The sequence below is a fragment of the Sparus aurata genome, chromosome 22, assembly GCF_900880675.1.
Source record: "Sparus aurata chromosome 22, fSpaAur1.1, whole genome shotgun sequence".
NCBI classification, from domain to species: domain Eukaryota; kingdom Metazoa; phylum Chordata; class Actinopteri; order Spariformes; family Sparidae; genus Sparus; species Sparus aurata.
In genome coordinates, this window is record NC_044208.1 from 773,866 (window position 1) to 793,514 (window position 19,649).

At 43.2% G+C, this 19,649-nt stretch overlaps 1 protein-coding gene across 9 annotated transcripts in view; it reads right to left on the reverse strand.

The window, feature by feature from the left end:
* The window catches only part of enah (ENAH actin regulator), a 296,947-nt gene that overhangs the window by 52,516 nt on the left and 224,782 nt on the right, over positions 1 to 19,649 (reverse strand). For 8 of the 9 annotated variants that reach the window (XM_030406060.1, XM_030406061.1, XM_030406059.1 and 5 more), the window contains one exon: positions 4,825 to 4,897. In XM_030406060.1, the coding sequence (XP_030261920.1) occupies positions 4,825 to 4,897 (73 nt within the window). Of the gene's footprint in view, positions 1 to 4,824; positions 4,898 to 12,036; positions 12,496 to 19,649 lie in introns of those variants that run through there. The other variant, XM_030406062.1, reaches the window with a different exon arrangement.

Consider the following 19,649-nt stretch of genomic DNA (forward strand, 5'->3'; position numbering starts at 1 on the left):
CTCTCAACTCTCAAAATTCACTATCTCTGTCGCTGTCACCGTCACTGTCCCTCCGATAACTACCCCCCGTTCCTAAGCAACCAAATCACGTAGTTTGCCATTTAATTTTGTGATTGGTTGGTGGGGTGCCTTTTTCCACCAATAGGAAAATGAGTAGCAGAAAGCAAACACTTCCTTGCTTCGTGAGGGAAGCCCGTTTTGACCATTTCTTCCTGTACCAAACGCGCAGCAAACGTGACCGCAATGTTAGCGAAAAAGCGTGGCAGACATTATTTATCATAAGTCCAGTTTTACTTGGCCTATCAACACGATTTAAAAACTGGTATATAGTTTGAAGGCAGCTCCAACACATACGTTGGAACCGAGACTCACGGAGGCTGCGTCTTGCTGCTACGTCATCTTAAATTGGTCATGTGACACACCGGCAGGTCCGTCGACTCAGGGGGTGGGGGTGGGCTAGCAGCTAGCTGCACACGAACATCCTCAGTTTGTTGTCCTTGCGTGTCCGCATCTCCTCAGACCCAAACAGACTCGGCCCGGACTCTTTTAGTCTCATGAATCCACAACAGTCAGTTTAGATGCACAGAATGGGACAGAACTGCCGGCAAAATCCCGGTCTAGCTTGCGCCGCTGCAGCTATAAATCTGCTTGTTTCTTAAGGTGGGGGGTGGCGTTGGGCTCTCCAGTGGCTCTGGTGCGCACGTGGCTATGGTATGCAGCTATTGGCTTTGGCACGCACATGACTATGGTGGCTATGGTTAGCAATGCTAGCGGAATTCGTAAAGCATTTCTGAAATAATTTATTCACGGTATCATTGTAGTCCAAACAAATGCGACGTTGCAGAACCACGCAGCAGCCATGTTGAAACTCTCAGGTCAGTCTGATCCTGATCCGCAGAGATATTTGATGTTCAATGCTACTTTTCTGCCGAACGGGTCAGACAAGAGGCACCGGAGTGGTTGGTTAAAGGCAGTTGGCTGTTGATTTGAGTCTGGGAGGTGTGTGGGGGCCTTCAGACTTCGCATGTTGAATCGGATCAGACAACGTCCGCGTGGCTCCGAAAGCTTCCTACGCAGCTGAACACACCGAACAGATTTGTTCTCCCCAAACGCTTCAGACGTCCAACTTTTGGGCCGGTGTGTTCCTGCCTTTAAACTTCAAATAAACAATCACCAGAACTGGCAGTGATTACTGACAGTGGCATACTGATGATCTGAAGAACAACCTGATAATGTTTGTAAGCGTTGGAAGATGCTGAAGGTCTGTCTGGCAAACAGTTTGTTAGCTTTCCTTTAAAGAAGCACAAGGCTTGATGTGAGAGCATGCTGCCAATTCATTTCCACACTTCTCTCTTCACTCCTCCTCCTCTCCCTCAATCACCCTGTTCTCACTCTGCTCCACACATCCTTTACTTGCTCTCCCACCAGGCTGATAGTGGCCTCTGTATCAACAGATGACCTCAGTCCACCCGCTTGCCTGTCTGTCATCCACTGCTAAATATGGAGCGTGACTGGAACCGCGGGGGAGAGGGGAGGAGGGCAGGAGAAAAAGAACCCCAAATGAAGCTAGACAGGCAAAACGGTGAAAGTCAGAAAGCAACAAGAGGGAGGAAAAAGAAAGAACCAGAGAAGAGGGGAGGAGGGAGCTGGCAGCCACATCCATCAGAATCTCTCTCACCTACAGAGTCAATAAAACTCCTGGCAGATCCAAGTTTACCTCAAAACACAATAAGAGGAACCACTGACTCAAACCTGAAGAATGCTTTACTACTTGTTTGTGGGTATGTGTGTCAGAGAGAGACAAATAAAGAAATAACACATATAGAGAATGCATGTCTGAATAATGACAGAATGAATTTTCTATTTTAGCATCATTCATCCGGAGGGAATCTGCCTTGGTCCAGATCAGCTGAGAATGAAAACAGGTCCATTCACACCCAGATTAACTCAGATGAATTTGTAAGTGAACAGGAAAGCTAGATCCCAGATCAGAACAAAAGGTAACACTAAACTAAAGACAAAGTGTGTGTGAGTGTGTTGGTGATGATGGCTTTCACACAGGCAGAGAAGAGAAAGGGTCAACTCATCACTCACACACACACACACACACACACACACACACCCACCTTACCTTAAACTTAACTTTAGTCTTACATTAGCATCTGATGTTAATTACATCTTATCATCAGCCAAGTATTTTTAGCAACATACTGAAACCCCATACTGCTCCTGATGGCTGTCCCCTCTGTGAGAAAGTACATTTGTGTGTGTGTGTTTGTGTGTGTGTGTGTGTGTGTGTGTGTGTGTGTGAATAGCAGAATATAAAAAAATCATGGGTTGTTTTGGTTAGATGGCGCTGCATCGCTAAGTTCATCTTTATCATTATCAGCCTATGATTTCTTCTTTTTAATGTCGATTGATTTAAATGAATACACTCAATTTGCCTTTAACATTTTGACTTCTATACTGTATCTATAAATGAAAAAATGCTTAAGTGCGAATAGTGTAGGGCCACCATCAACCTCCAGAACATCTTAAAGTCTTTGATGACCTACTTTAATGAGCAGCATTCAAAATATATCCAAAAGATATTCCTTCATTGACTGTTTCAGTGATGATGGTGGAGAGTGCTGCCTGAGTTAACCCTCAGAGGAACAAGGTGGTCTCTCTATGAGATGTTCTCTGACCATGTTGGACATCAAAAGTGTTTATACCTGGTCCTAATGCAATATCAGGGTTTTCCCTGCCATTATACGGCTTAGGCGCGGCGCCCAAGCATTTTTGCCTCCCGCCTAAGCAGGCGCTACGCTACGCCGCTATACCGCTATACTCCGCGCGTGACGGTGACGAGCGTCCGTCCGTCCGTCCGTCCCCCGGTTGATGGCTATGAGCTCCCGGCTGACGGCGATGAGCGTCCGTCCGTCCCCCAGTTGACGGTTATGAGCTCCCGGCTGACGGCGATGAGCGTCCGTCCGTCCCCCGGCTGACGGAGTCGATGACCGTCTGTCCGTCCGTCCGTCCGTGTATTCCCCCCCCCCCACCGGACTGACGTTGACGAGCGTTCGCCCCCCCCCACCCCCCCGGACAGACGGTGCGCAGCAACACTAAAAGTTCTGGGGAGAACCCTGAATATTGTGTGAATATTTGGATAATGGCAGATCAGACAGTCTCTCATGGAAGTCAGTAATAATGATGCACTTGGTTGGACACATGAAGAATGACACAAATATTAATGCTCAGAGTAAAAGAAGATGTTCAGGCCCTAGTCCCTCCCTTAATCCACTCAGCTGGCCTGAAGGCTGGTCATAGCATGAGGTGGGTTTGAATGTAAGGTTCAGTGGTCTCAAAAGGTTACAGAAATGGTCAGATGCAGATCTCCCATCGGAGAGCACGCTTGCCATGATGGGAGTATCTGCATTCATTATGCTTATAATTTATACTTAAAGGGGCTATATGTAGGAACCTTGAATTCATACAGCTAGTAACTGCTAACTGTATATTTGTTATACATCAATGACATGAACAACTGTTAGCTTGTAAACTCAGTTAGCTGTGCAGCTAGCAAGACTACCAGGAGAATATTTATGTGTACACCACTTTTCTCAACCACTGGGAGAAAGAGCTTTTCAGGCCTTGGGCTAGCTGGTTAGGATGCTAACTTCTGTGTATATCTGTGCAATGCTACATGTAAATGCCTTTAACATAATGTCAAAACTGGTATTTGTCCACATTCTGTTGATTAGTTTAGCTAATTTTTTTTATGTTTTGAACTTAAATTCTTACATATTGCACCTTTAAGTATTTTCTTAAGATGTGTTTGTTATGCAGTGGACACTGATGTTCTGACAGTGTAAAGTTTGTCTAGGTGCCTTTCATGACATTACAACGTGGTGTGCACCAGCTGCTTTCTCTGAACTGGTTACGAAATCAATCGTCATTGTTTGGCTCATGCAAGCCATACTAAAGTTAGATGTTTACAGCTCTGTGTGTGGTCGTGTGTTGGGATCAGGGGTGGCTGAATATGGAATGCTCTGACTTTAACTTTTATATTCAAAATGTTCATGACCTGTCCCTGACTGGGTGCACAGCTGTCCCTGTGTACAGCCATGCTTGTAAAGAAATTCGAGGCTATGTTTTAACATGTTCATGAACTTCACTGTGTCCATGTTCCTGTGTTTGCATGTAAGAATGTGTATGGGTAATGTATTCTAATTAATACTTTCTGGTGAAAAGCTTCCAAACCCTGGCCAACTGCTGGCCTCCATTAATATCAGCTCTGTGTCTGTGTGTATGTGAGACACAGAGAGTGTGTGTGTGTGTGTGTGTGTGTGTGTGTGTGTGTGTGAACACATGTGTGGTGTGTTTTCTAGCTGTTACAGAGCCTCATTATTACCTGAGGGAAAGAGTGGCCTTGTATGGAGAAGAAAAACAACTACGAGCATGCAGGGTTTTGTGTGTGTGTGAGTCTCTATTAGACACCAACAGCTTGGTGGTGGGATTGGTATAACTTTGAAATGAATGGATCTAGAAAAATAATATAAATGTAAGGTAGTTGCAGGGATAGAGAAACAAGGTGAACACACTCTCTATTTAAATTCCCAGACAATGTTCGAAGTATTGCCCCAAACATTAAGATCTTTTGTCTTCAGGCCAAGGATCTCTCTTCTTCCGTTTTCCATACACTGTGCATGTTATGGCTTTATTTGATTCTGGGAAGTGGGAACGGATACACATCACATCTACATGGCAAGGTTGATTTGATTTAACTCAGTGGGACCAAAAGTGAGAACATAAAATCCCTATCTGTGTTTGTGTGGTCCTTACCTTCTCTGCATGTCCATCTCCTCTGGTGTGGGGCCATTCTGAACCTGGGGACCCTGTCTGGGCAATGTGGGGCCTGTAGAGGGCGACACACAAAGACAGCTCCCGTTAGCTGATATCGTTACCCTTCTGGCTGAAATACAACTCCTTGTCTGTTATTTTAATACACAAAAAACACACAAAAGCTAATTTCCTGTTTTGACTTTCATCAAAACTAAGTTACATGGAGTCATTGGTGCAGAGAGCTGTACAAAAGCCTCCAATCAGGTCAGGAGGAAACAGGGAGATACTGCTGGCTATCATGGCAACACAGTATTTGGCAAAAGATTTCTGCCTTAAGCGCTTCATTTCTGGGGTGGGGGTTCATTTCACTGGTGTGAAGGTTGTTTGGATTCAGTAGGTCTCAGGTGCAAAGAGGAGAGCCGGCCGTCACCTACTCTGAAGTCACCTGGCATGCGTACGGTTTATTTTCCTAGACACTTAATGTGAAGGAGCATTTGTGTTCTTTTGTCTTTGGATCTGCAGCAGGTACTGAGAGTTATACATGTAGATGTAATTGGACACATCACTTGTGCTGGTAATTCCAGTGGTGCCATATCATTGGAAAAAGTTAAACCTTCATCCAAGTAAAAATAACAACTTAACACTGAAATAAATGCTCACTATTAGAGATAATCCTGCATCTAATACGTCTACATAAGCAGGGGGAGTTCAAGCAAGCAGAGAAGTTTCCATATAGTCACATGTTTCATATAGGGTCCAAACATATATGAGCAGAACTTTAAATGAGCCACTTAACCAGATTTGGTGCTCGCTCACTCACTCTGCATACATCACAGCCTGACAAACTTCCTCCACCTCGCCAGCCTCCGCCTGCATTAGCATTTAGATTTGTGTGATTGCAGGATGTTTCTCTCTTGGTGTTGACAGGATGTTGTGTATCAGATCCTCTCTGGGGCCAGTGAGCTCAGGGACAGTCTGTGTCAAGCTTGGTCAGATTTGTTTGTGGCACAGCCCGGCAGCAAACACACCAGTAACATTCTAATGGTGAAATGAATTATCAAAACTTGAGTGTCTGATTGACTACAATTAAAAGTACTACGTGTGAATAATGTTTCCATTCAGATTGACAAATTATCTATGAATTCATATGCAGGCATCATATTAATGCCATGTTATATAGAGCTAATTGTTCAATCAAAGTGGTTAAATTGAAACTAATCTGATGTTCAATTAATCAGCTGGTCCAGCTTGTCAAATGTACATATTTACTGTAAGTTTGGGCTTACAGGAACTGTGATGGGATATTTCATTAATTAAACTGAGGAAATAATGACAGATTGATTAATTTTTGTGTACAGGATATCATGTGTCTGTTGTAATAAGTGTCAAAACTGTCGACAGCGTTATTGTTGACCAGATTAATAGAGTTAGTACATTTTTTATTCTACACTGTTCACACAGGCCTAATAGTTGTACTTAGTGTTGTAAAATAGTGAAGTTTACAGTGAAGTGAAGTGCAGTAGTGCACATGCTCCAGATCAGCAGTTCTGATTAACTAACAAACAATTCTGTTAATTCGGCCTTTTTGACTCTGCAACCGTTTTCTTGATGGCAGCAGTTCAAAGAATGTGTGGAGAGGGTGGGAGGCGTCCCTGATGATGTTCAGTGCTCTGCTCCTGCGGCTTTGGAAGAGTTCATGGACAGAGGGGAGGGAAACTCTGATGACCCTCTCAGCTCCTCTCACTATTCTCTGCAGGGCTTTTTTGTCTGATATACTGCAGCTGGAGTACCATGTCAAGATACAATACGTCAGAACACTCTCCACCACACCACTGTAGAAGGTCCTGAGGATGCTGGTGGGGAGAGAGGCTTGTTTCAGCTTCCTCAGGAAATACAGTCTCTGCTGGGCCCGTTTCGTGATCCCTGAGGTGTTTTTATTTCAGCTTAGGTCCAGCGAGATCTGCACTCCGAGGAACTTGATGTTCTCCACTCTCTCCACTGTGGGTCCACTGATCCTGAGAAGGGCGTGCTCGGGCTGTGACCTCCAGCAATCGATAATCATCTCCTTAGTTTTGTCTGCATTGAGCACCAGATTATTTTGTCTGCACTAACCCTCTAGGTGTTTAACTTCTTCTCTGTACATAGATTCCTCATTTCTATGAATGAGTCCCACCACTGTGGTGTCATCTGTGAACTTGATGATCTGGTTCCCCTCGTGTCTGGATGCACAGTTGTGTGTTAGCACTGGAAACACCAATGGACTGCGTTCACAGCCTTGAGGAGATCCAGTGCTCAGCATGATGGAGTTGGAAGTGTTTGTTCTGACTTGGACAGACTGAGGTCTCTCCGTCAGAAAGTCCAGGATCCAGAGACGTGGTGGTGTTCAGGCTGAGTAGGAGGAGTTTCTCCATTAGTTTCTGGGGGATGATGGTATTGAATGCTGAGCTGAAATCAATGTACAGGATTCTGGCATAGGTGTCTTTTTTGGTCCAGATAAGTGATGACTGAGTGCAAAGTGGTGGATATTGCATCCTCTGTGGAGTGGTTGGGATGATAAGCAAACTGACATGGGTCATGTGATGCAGGGAGGCTGGCTGTGATGTGTGGTTTGACAAGCCGCTCAAAACACTTCATCACAATGGGTGTCAGTGCGACGGGGCGGTAGTTGTTCAGACAGGATTCAACTGATTTCTTTGCTACTGGTATTATGGTGGATGTTTTGAAGCATCTGGGGACGATGGCCTGACTGAGGGAGATGTTGAAGATGTCAGTCAGTCAGTCTTCATCTGCTAGCTCACCAGCGCAGGTTCTGAGCACACGTCCCGGGATGTTATCCAGGCCTCCCACTTTCCATGGATTGACCCCGGTTAAGGTCCTGCGTGTGTCTGCTGCGTTGATGGTGAGGGCTGGCCCCGATAGATGGTGGAGAGGGAACAGCTCTCCCTCTGGTTGTCGGGTTTGGTGCTTCAAAGCGTGCAAAGAAGTTGTTGAGCCTGTCTGGAAGAGAAGCATCATCGTTGTTGATCTCCTTCCTGGACTTGTAATCTGTCAGAGCTTGGACTCGCTGCCACATCCGTTTGGTGTTTCCTGTGTCACAGAGGTGTCCCTGGATTTTCTCTGCATAGGTGCCTTTCACAGTCTTGATTCCCTTCGAGAGCGCAGACCTGGGTGAGTGGAGAGCAGTCATATCTCCCGCCCTGAAGGCTGCATCTCTGCGAGCGCAACTCTGTAGTCATCCAGGGTTTGCGATTGCCAAGAGCAGTGAAAGTCTTAATTACAGTGACATCCTCTGTGCACTTTGCAATGTAGCTGGTAACCACCTCAGCATACTCTTCAATGTCTATCTGATCCCCCTGAGAGGCTGCCGTCTTAAAAACCTCCCAGGCGGTGTGCATGAAACAGTCCTGAAGTGCTGATTCTGCCCCCTCAGGCCAGGCCCAGATTTGTTTTTTCACTGGCCTCGTTATGGTCCCTCTTCTACACCTATGTGCTGATAGAGGATGAGGGTCCAATCGGCACAGACTTAATTCTCGATATAGTCAATCAGAGTCCAGTTTATCAGTGGAAAGTCATCAGGTACAACAGTGTTTTTGTGTATATAAACCAACGAGACTGGATGGAGTCATACTGAGGGCCTAAAGCATCAACACAAACTTCATATTGGCCACTTGGACTGTTACTGAGCAGCTGCTCAACAGTTATCACTACAATATGGTTCAAAAGTCAATATCTAGCTGCAAAATCAAAAATACTGTGATGTTTGATTTTGTTTCCTTGTCGTTGCATGTATGAAGTGCTTTTGAGGAGATTTCAAGATAGAAGCTTTTGAATCTGGATTAAGCTGCAGAGACAGTAGATTTGACTGCAGCAGCAGCACAGAAAATCCTGTCCAAAATTGTGAAAGCAGAAACAGAAATAACTTTTCTTGTGTTTCCTTTGTCTGTATTTCTCACTAACATGCACCTTTGGCCAAATGAAACCCAGAGAAGCAAATTTGGGTCAGCAAAGACTCACCTGACTGTGCTGTTTGTAAAAAACACATGTCTGTGACTCCAGTATTTATGTTGATGTTTTGTTTTAACCCCTGAGCTGCAAACATTCCACACACAAGTTAGTGCTGGATGATTCACCAGCACAGCGTAACGGGTGTCTGTTATGATGATGAAGATGATGTTGAAATTACATACATGCACAGCCAAGCAAACAGTACAGTAAATATTACACTTCTTATCAGTGTTTGGGCTGGGCTGCCCAGATTTATTAGTGGTTGCCAAATTGTTTTTGTGCAAGTTACTGCATTTTGAGGATATTGGCTGTGGAGATTTCTGACCTCCCTTGAATACAATGGAGCTAGAGAAGAAATAATGACTCAGTTATTCCAGCTAATCCACAGACCTTCTTGTGAGCACTCTTATGTAGGAACTATTTTCATCCTGTATCATGCTGCAGAAGGAAGAGTGCATCTACTTATGGATGACAGGCAAGCTAACAAAGCTAGCTAAGCTAACTTACATTACAGCTAAGCCGAGGAGGACACCATTAATGTTTACATCCATTGAGTTCGTGAGCACAACCGTTCATGGGTAGATGCACGCTTCCCTCTGCATGGTGCTACGGCTGGCAGATGTAGTTTGGGAGGGAGCAAATACTTCCATCATGAAATTGCTCACAACAAGGCCTGGGGATTATTATGTAGACTTTTGGTCATGACGGCTTGAACGAAACATTGCTGCTACAACCAAAAACTCCCCAACTCAACTTACAGACCTCTTTAATAATCTAGATCGTTAAATAGTGCTCCAGGTAAAAGGCAAAGTATGTTTTTGATTCTGGGCTGACAAAACTTTGGGCCAAGTGGACAGTTTCTCTTTACTCCTGACATTTTGTAGACTTAAATCTTTATGCAAAAAGGAAGTAAAGACAATTTAACATTACAAAACAGTTAGTAGTCAATGCATCATTAACATCCGATAGTTCATATGAACAACCACCCTGTTATTCAGATATTAGTAGCATTTAAAGTGAAGATTTGAAACATCAACCGTGCAGCTAGTGGAAGTGTTTGAGCCAGAGGGACCTCTGTGACAGAACCTTCTAGACCTCTTACAATTGCTACTGAATCAAACAGAAAAATGTACAACACTGGCCACATCTCCAGGAAGCACAAAATCACCATTTCTACATCCAGCTCTCTACTGTATCTGCCGTGATTATCGAAATGATCTCATCTTATTACCATCTTGATGGTCTCCTTCTTGTACAGCCTGAATTGAAATGAATTGAATTAAGCTGAGTCCACAGTAGGGTTGCCAACTCCCTGAAAAATAAATAAGGGACAACCCCAGAAATCTGTCCTGCTTAACTGAAAACAGTATAAAATAAAATAAAACAATAGAAAGTTGTTACTTTCTTACTGATATATAGTTCATGTGTAGTATATCAACTGCCTGTGCAGTACAAATTATGCACATCACATATCTATGGACTGTTTGAACTGACATGTGTAAGGTTGTATGTATGTATAGTATAGTGTGTATTCTTTATCTATTATTCATCTATGTATTACTTTTATGTATTATTTATCTATTTCATGTATTCATCTATCAATTGTATGTGTTTATTACACTAAACATTTTTTTGGCCACAAAATACTGACATTTATTGGACTTAAAAAACATTCTTATTTTTTCTACATTCCATATCTGCCTCTGGTGTTGCCTGGTGGACAACAAACCAGTCAAGGGTCCACCTGGTTGTCCCTCACGTGTAGACCACTAGATGCATGCTGTTTCACATCAAACAGTTCACCATGGGCTACAGAAAAAGTGCGCCAGCAGACATTATCTACACTTTTTCCAGCCACGTTTTCTTTTTCTCATTCGAGTCTGTATTTTTGCAGCCTTTTCTTTTTTTTTTATCGGGGGAGTAACGTTACTGCTCATGGTGGAAGGCGTACCGTCTGCTGTGTCCTCTGAACCTGTATCGTTGTGAGCCATGCTGGATTGTTTTGCCAGTTGCCTCAGTCTCTTGTCTTCCAGTATCTTCTTGCAAGCGACAGTACCTCGACCAATGAGAAGAGCCGGATTCTGCATTGTTATTCTCATGTGTGAGTGTGCTGTTGGCTCATTGGTCACAGAGCAGGAGAGGGCTGGCAGTAAGATTACCGTATATTTTCATATAAAACGCCCTGTCATTCATAGATTCCATTGACATTTTAAAGACCATTTTGATTCTCACGGAAATACGGGACAAAGTGCGTCCCTTTTAAGCTCAATACGGGACGCGTAACTTTGTTTCTAAATACGGGACGATTCCGTTTTTCAAGGGACGGTTGGCAACCCTAGTCCACAGGCAGTCAATATCTGCGACTGTAATTGCTGACATGGTCTCTTGTCTCCATCTTCCGCTGCCTGTGGGTGTAATTGTGTTACTGTCTACTCTAATTGAGCTTATATGCTAATGACAGAACGCAGGCGGCAGCCTAGCAGGGCCACCGCCCTGGTAGCTGCTCAGGAGGGAAGTCTTAACATCAGACCAGCCAGCCTCACCTTCATTTAAGTTAAATTTTCTTATTAAACCAAGCTTTTTATCAATGGACCCTATCATTTTACCGTTTCACTACAAGGAAGTATAACGTTCCAACACCCAGTGGACACAGTGACTCACAAGGTGTCATCTCTTTTCTTTTGTCGTCAATTGGAAGGTATTGATTTAATGACCCAAGACAACAGCACTTGAATTGGCCACCATCCAAAATCACTATCTGACACAATAACTGGTAAGAAGAAAACAGAGGACAACAGGCAGGGCAAAGAGAGAAAGCACAAAAGTGAAGCTAATGAAAGGCAGCTAGTATTCAAAGACAGACAGAACCAAGAGAAACTGAGTTGTACTTCACTTATTAGCTGTTCATTGGTTTCACTATCTGTTACTAAAGTACACCTCAGGGAGGGATTTTAATGTTTTTAATTTTAAAGTGTTTTTAATATCTCAACTCCTGAGCAGATAATAGTTCAAAGGACTAAGCAGAGAAAACAACTGTGATAAAGAATGCTTAAATGAATATCTATGTACTTATTTCAATATTACATTACATTAAAATACAGTAACGTTCTCTAGTTGACTTCAACATTAAAATCCCACAGCCACAAAATTTCCCCACAGACAAAAAACAACTATACGTGTCTGTTCCCATCAATCTTGTATACCTACATGAAGTCAGAGTCAGTGTGGGCCTCCTCTGGCAGCACATGTAGCGCCACATTCCGCGTGGGACACCTTCTGACCCGTTGCCAGGCCTCAGTGCAACCACCACCCCCCTGCCAGCTCCCCCACTACAATCCTGGGAGCTTATGTACAAAACCATACTTCAGGCTTCGTAGGGTCTTCTGTCAATTTCCTGTGCCTTCGCAGTATATCATCCACGCTGACTGAGGTTTGTAAAGCTCAGAGTGATGGTAATGGAGTTAAGTCCCACCAACAGCAGATAAACAGCATCTGTGTTTTTTGTAAAATATTGAGCCTTCTTCTGTTGCTGTAGCAGAGTCACGTTCTTTATCCCCTGTAATCTGATGCTCTAATATCCCGACGGTACACCTTTAAAGATGACGCCGACATGCCTGGCGTGGTTGTTCTTTGTGCTGGTTCTCCAATAGATTATAACTGATGGACACAAAGGGAGTGGATTGGAGTGGAGAGGAGAGGAGAGGAGAGGAGAGGAGGGTAGACGGGAGGGAGGGATGAACATAAGAGGCAGAGAGAGAAAGAAAGAGCTGGAAAACGAGAGAGAGAGAGCTGTGTACAGGATGTGGTAGGACTCTCTACCTTTGCCGGCCAGTTTGCGCTTCCTGAATCCAATCTATTATTCATATGTTGGATACAGAGAAGGACACAACACTGCTGCCCTCAATGTCATTACCGGTGTTGTGTGTAGTTTGCCCAGTTTGATACGTCTTTTATCTGAATTATTCATTTAGATCCCAGGAGGAAGCCTGAACATAAAGGGTGGAGTCAAGAAAATGAAAAGAAAAAATACTTTTTTAGCCAGTTGATATTTTTAGTTTTATTTGCTCAGGTTTTGAGCCTTCTTTGAGATTACTGCCCTTGAATGAATGAAACATATTTACCCTCACATGGTGGTCATTGAGTGTTAACATTATGCATTATGGACACCTGAAGTATTAGCACATCAAAATGTTCCATCCCGATGAGTGAAAGCTGCACCAAACTTGTGGCCCCTGATTATGTGTTGGGCTATATTGAAACCATATCAGGCGTAGTGAAAGCGCAGGTTTGTGCAGCGTTGTGGTCCAGAAAGGCAATCAGTAACAAGTTTGCAGAGTATTTCTTGTCTGCTACTGGAGCAGTCTCTTGCTAGCACTATGTAGTGTGAGGTACCAAACAACATCATGGAAACTTTGTCAGAGCTATGAATGTTTGTGCATGTGTCTATTTTTGGTCTATATGACAGTATGAGCTTCATGTAGACATCTACTGTAATGTTTCATATCACCAAGGCTCATTATAAGACATATAAATCTAGGCTGTATTTATAGTTTCATTGTATACAGTTTGCACAAACAGCACTAATGACCAGTCAGTCAGGTCACTGCAAAGTGTTGTTTTCTCCAAAAGGTCTATTCAGTTTTGCATCACCAATCTACGATAAATACAATGTAGTGCTTTGAATGAAGAAGAGCAGAATGAAAGATGGTCACCTCTCCTCCCACATGGCTCAGAGTTTGATTGTTGTTGTGAAATAGTCACCAGGTGACCAGGAAGTAAAACCTAAAACAAACAGAAAGTGAAGTGTTTTCTTTTATTTTTACTGTCGCTGTGATTAAGTAGGTTTCTGTATTTGACTGATGCCTGTAATCTGCTACAGCAAATAGGGACTGTGCTGTTGCATTTCTTGGCTTGCCGCATGTTAAGTTACTCCAGACTGCTTGGTTCCATAATTCAATTAACCGAAATGGTTTAGTTTAAATGTCTGTATTGACTTCTTAGCTATGTGCATTACAATGAAAAGCTGGAGAACAAAGATTAAACAATGTTGTATTTACCACTACAAGATCACAGCATGTCAGTATAGTCTATGAGCAGAGCATGTGAGCGGAGCTGAGCGGCGAGAATTTCCGCTCACCGCTTACGTGGGTGTTCGCTCTTTCGCTCGATCGCTCAAAGTCATACCAGACAGTTCCGCTTAAAGACTGCTCTCTGCTCAGCTCCGGTGAAATCGCTCCATGCTCGCTCAAATTTAAAAGAGGGAGCAATTTCTGACGTTGCACCTATATGACCTGTCTGCTTGCTTTTCGAAATATTTTACAAACTCCATCTCTCAACGAATGACTTCTGATGTAGGCTAACCCTTGAAGGCACACGTGAGTCTGTGTGGACTTGTGCATGCCCTAGACTCGTGGAGAGCGGTGTCGGAACGGAACTGGAGCGAAACAGAACCATCGCTCTGGCCTTTGGATTAAAACCCGCTCTGCGCTACGACTATATTTCGCACGCTCCGCTCCCCGCTCGCTCCGCGCTCCGCTCACATGCCCTGTCTATTAGAGTAGGCAACAAAGGGAAGAGGACATTGAAGGAGAGATTGAGTGATTGTGAGGATGAAGGAGAAGAGTGGACAGAGAATAGGCTTGAATTCCTACTCAGCCATCCATTTCCCTTGTAGAGAAACAACTTGTCATCAAAGCTGCCATCTATCTCTGCTCGTATGAGTCAAGAGCTGATGCTGTCATCTGTCCTGAGGTCAAGGTGTTTCTGCGTGTGTGCGTGCTGGATGAGCACTTGTTCAGTGCATTCTTACCCAAGTATACATGTCCATCCATCATCAACGTTAGTGACAAACAAGAATAAAAAGCACATAGGGGCTTACAGTATGATGTGTGTTCTAGTGGAAATTGAAACAACACTTTTTAACTCTACACACTCAGAGCTAAATGACGTGTACACACATTGCAACCACAGACAGACTCCTGAGGACGAAATTCCAACTGTCTTCACTCTGTCAAGGTGTACCTGACTGTGAGACATATGTCCAGGTTTATTTAGACTTTCTTGTAAATGCAGGATGGCAGGGTTACAGGGTGGAACAGGGTAATACATTTTTAAAAAGCTAGAATCCACATCTAGTATCACTTTTAGCTCATGATGTCATCGTCCAAGGGTTTAAATGACAATGTTCACTGAAACATCTTGTGACCCTGAAGCTAAGCTGGAAAAGAGGACAACACGTGCTTCATTGAAATAAATTGCACTATGAAACAGCTTGACATGTGGGCCATGGGCCAGGATCAGCTCTCAGCCGGATTTATGGCAGTGCAGGCTTCATGTGTAGAGCAAATACATAACTTAGTCACTAAAGATATATATGGACAAATCAGATCCATCCATCCATCCATCCATCCATGATGTCAAAATTCACAAATAGCTAAAATATTAGGTTATTTGAGTCAGCTGCATGAATTAATCCAACTCCAACTCAGTCCAACCCAACATTGCTCGTAATAGTTTTGTCTTGTCTTGTGTAATGTTGCATGGGACGTAATGATCTGTGGGATGTGGCATCACTCTCCGTGGAGAACGTGGAGTCTTAAAATACACAAGATACATTAAAAGACACAAAAGGTATCTGGTGACATCTTGTAAGGAGGAAATAACTATTCAAATGCTCGTCTGCTCTCACTGAGAAACCTCATTGGGTGCATTATTCTGTTAAACACTGAAAGAGCTTTTAAGTTTTGAACACGCAGTCGTGGTCAAAAGTCATTTTCAGAGGACCTATGATAAATTCACTTTTGAACCAAACTTCATGAATGTTTTTGTGACAAAGCAGTGTGTATTTCACTCATTGATCACAGAGACATGAGAGCTGTAGAAATCACTGGAACTGAAGATGATGATGTACATGTTCTTTATGAGTGGATGGAAACTTTTGACCATGACTGTATGTTCTCCTCTGCATTCGCACAAGGTCAATCACAAAAATGATTTGCCACTCGTCTTTAATATATCTTTTAATGACGCTACTGTCAGGGATACTACAAATTATACAACAAGTAGTTCCGACCAAGCAATCTGATTGGTCAACAAGACATTTTGACCGTGCTCAAATCAGCATGACAGCACGCCTGACTCATCACTCAAAATATTACTCCGCCAAGTCTGTGGCAATAGTGTATCCATCTCCATGGCAACATAGCAACTGTCAGAGCTGGAGCAAAAAAAAAAAAAAAAAAAAAAGTACGGCTTGAAATTCAAACTTTCTGCCGTAAAATATGCAGAGGAAAAGTCGGGAGAAGCAGCCGCTAGACGTTTCTCTGTTGACCCCAAGAGAGTGAGAGATTGGCGATAAAATAAAACGGAGCTGTCCGAGGAGGACAGCAACAGGGCCAGGCTGGGAGTGAGCGAGGAGCCTGAGATAAACATGCGGGAATTAGTTATCAGCAAACGGGCATGCCAAGAGAGAGTGTCCTGCAAAATGATCAGGACGATGGCGAAACAAATGTACGCCACCGTGAGTGACAGCAGAGATGGGGAGTTATCTGTGAGTTCTGGTTGGCTGAATCGTTTAATCCGCCGCAACAACTTCTCTTGCAGAAGACAACTATTGCCCAGAAGGATGCCAGAGAATTCACAGAGAAGCTGGAGAAGTTTGTGACATTTTCATCCCGGATTTTTGAGAGGAAGGAATTAAACGTCTGTCCCAAAGTGCCACCTGGTCCCAAATGAACGCCTTACCTGTTAAGTGATTGAAACAAATAAACGCGCCGGCTATTATTTATTTTCCCTTCAGTGTGAGAGACACTATTGTGACCACGGTGAAAACGTTTCATAAAAAATATAAAAGAAAACAAAAAATCAACATCTTTGTTATAACTTGGGCGATAAAAATAAGCATCTTCTGTTTATCTGTGCAGTATTGATTCAGTTCAGGAAATTCCGAGACCGCGATAAAACATTAACGTCAGCTCAGATTTCACTCATCTGGGACTAGAAAATCCTTTCTGTTGCTAGGTCACTACTAAGGGTTGGATTATTTGCTGGAGTGGTAAACTACGTTCCATTACACATATGAGTCAACTGACGTAACTGATTTTGTTTCAGTTATTAGTCAGACCCCATGTGTGTCCATGGAAACGCCACGCACACTCGCAAAAACCTTTAAAATTTGAGAGCAAATATCCATCAACAGGGGCGGTTCTGGGGGGGGGGCAACAGGGGCCAGTGCCTCCGTAACTCCGAGTCTGGACCCCTCTGTGGCCCCCCCGACAGGGATTCTGCATCAATAATACAATGACAGATTTCTTGCACTGATTTTTTACTGAAGGGAAAGGTGGAAATAAAGTGTCTTAGCAGTTTACTACCCAATGAAAAATGCTGAAATTGTAAACACTGTTTTGTCTGAATGAGTGATTTATCTTTTTTTCCGGGTAGTATGTGCCCCCTAACAAAAAAGCCGGCTCCACCCTGGCCCCCCTATTAAAACTGGTCTAGAACCGCCACTGTCCATCAACATGGATATATTTTGATTATACATTTTATTTGTGTTGGTATTAGTTGTATAATCGCAATATTACCCTAGAGGGTGTGCTTTAACGTCATTTGAGCATAACAGTGATGCGGTCAGGACCGAGGCGCTTGCGCCGAGGTCTGCAAGCAGCACTGAAGTTAAACACACCCTCTCGGGTAATGTTGCTTAAATAACACTCACCCAAGTCAATCTGTTCACCCTGCTGCGATCTGGCAAAAGATACAGAAGTATCCACGGACTTACCACCAGACTACACAGCAGCTTCACTCCCCTGGCAAAACCCACTTAAAGAGGGTAGTTTAGTCCTTACCCCTCGCTAAAAGACAAGTTTACCTTTCTTTTTTGTGTCTGCTCAGTTACATTCAAAATCCCAAATGTGCCCGAAAACAAAGGGACAGAGGACAGCAGCATGAAGGCCAGTGACAATGCAACAGAGTTAATGATATTTGAGCACTGCTTACATTAAGATGGATACAAATTATTCAAACACAGGGTTTAACTTCAACAAGTTAAATAAGCAAATCCACCTGGTTTTCGCGGTTCAATCACTTGGCGTTGCACAGTCATTTGAAGCGGGAATGAATGTCGATTGCAGATGTGAGCAAGTGTTAGTGGGTCTTTTTGTCCAATGTGAAGGGGTACGAGACACACCATCACTAAATAATGGCTTAGATCTAAGAGCTAAAGATAAACAACAGGATCCTCACAGACTACCTGAGATCATAGACTGAATACAGAACAATGTTTATTGCAGACACAATTTTTTTCAAGTATTTATGAAGAAATAACGATCCTTCTGTAACTGGCCTAATTGTCCTTTGGCTGCTTTTGCTTTCTCTCTCTCTCTTTCTTCCTGCTGACAGCAGTGTTTCCAGCAGAAGTAGGCAAAATGGTTCTTTATGGCCTGATTTGGACGCTCCATTGATAACCATTATATAAGAGTGCCACAGAAGACGGGCTGCCTGGCACACACAGGCTTTCTTCATATTCTCTATTTGGCTTTCAACTCTGCTCATCGATTGTTCTCCCTCTACCTCCGTCCTCCCTGTCCTCACCCATAATCAACAAATGATTTGTTAATTTGTTAACAAGGGGGATGGCCCAACGCGAGCATCACCCTGACCCGACACACCTATGTACACACTCTTGACCATAACTGTGACATTTCTAATTCTACAATTCCATTTTATCCAGTTATCTTCCTTCTCTACCTACTACTATGGTCTTTTTATAACTGAATTAAAGTATTGAGTAAGTACACCTTTAAATTGTATGCAGTGGACTGAGTTTATTCAGGCAGGGTTTTCTCATGTTTCTCACACTTGGAATTTTTTACCATCTAAATTTCTTGAAGGACACTCAATGAACATTGTGAAAAATAGTAGAGCCTGACCGACTTATTTATTGGCCGATTTTATCTATTTATTATATCTATTTATCCAATATTATCACAGATATATCGGTATCAGCAAATATATTGTCCGATATGAAGACCTTATATTTAAAAACTACAAATACAGAATGGAGAAAGTCACTCCTGCAGGGTGCGTTTCGACAGGGGGGGTAAAACAGCTCGGAAATGTAACAGCTACTTCACTAATGGTTAAACTATAAACCAGCACAAAAATGACAATTACCAACATAACATAAGCCACCATGTTCTTAACAGACACACTAAAAACACTCACAAAAAGTAACATTTAGTTTTAGAACATAAATAACAAACTTACTATTAATGTTAAACTGTCAGAAAAAACTCAAATCTGAAAAACATTAAACATTACTGAAAATAATCATGTGCGTCTGCTACAGGTTTTATTCCGCCCTCCGCACGGCATCATAACGGGAACGTTTCAGAAGTGGAGTCTTGTGCCTGCCAGACTTGATCTGGTAATTTTTCGTTTTTATACAGTCTGCACAGAGTGTTTTATTTTGAAAACTGGCTGGATACTCTATGCCGTTTCCATGTCTCTGACTTCCTGTTGGCGCGATCTGCTCTGTGCAGCTTGTTGCGGCTTTCGTCAAAAATAAACCGGGCAGCTGGATCACAAAGCAGCCGTGCCCGGCTTGACTCCACTGTGCGTCAGAGCTGATCACGGACACTTGTGATTTTAGCACACTATCTGCTACTGGCGGATGGAGACTGATGTCAGGTTAACAAGGGGGATGCTTTTTGGTAATTTTGCTAACAAGGGGGGTGGCATCCCCCCTCATCCCCCTTCAAATCGCCTACTGCCCATACCTCTGTTAAACCTGATCCATGGCTTCATTACTTTAATATGAC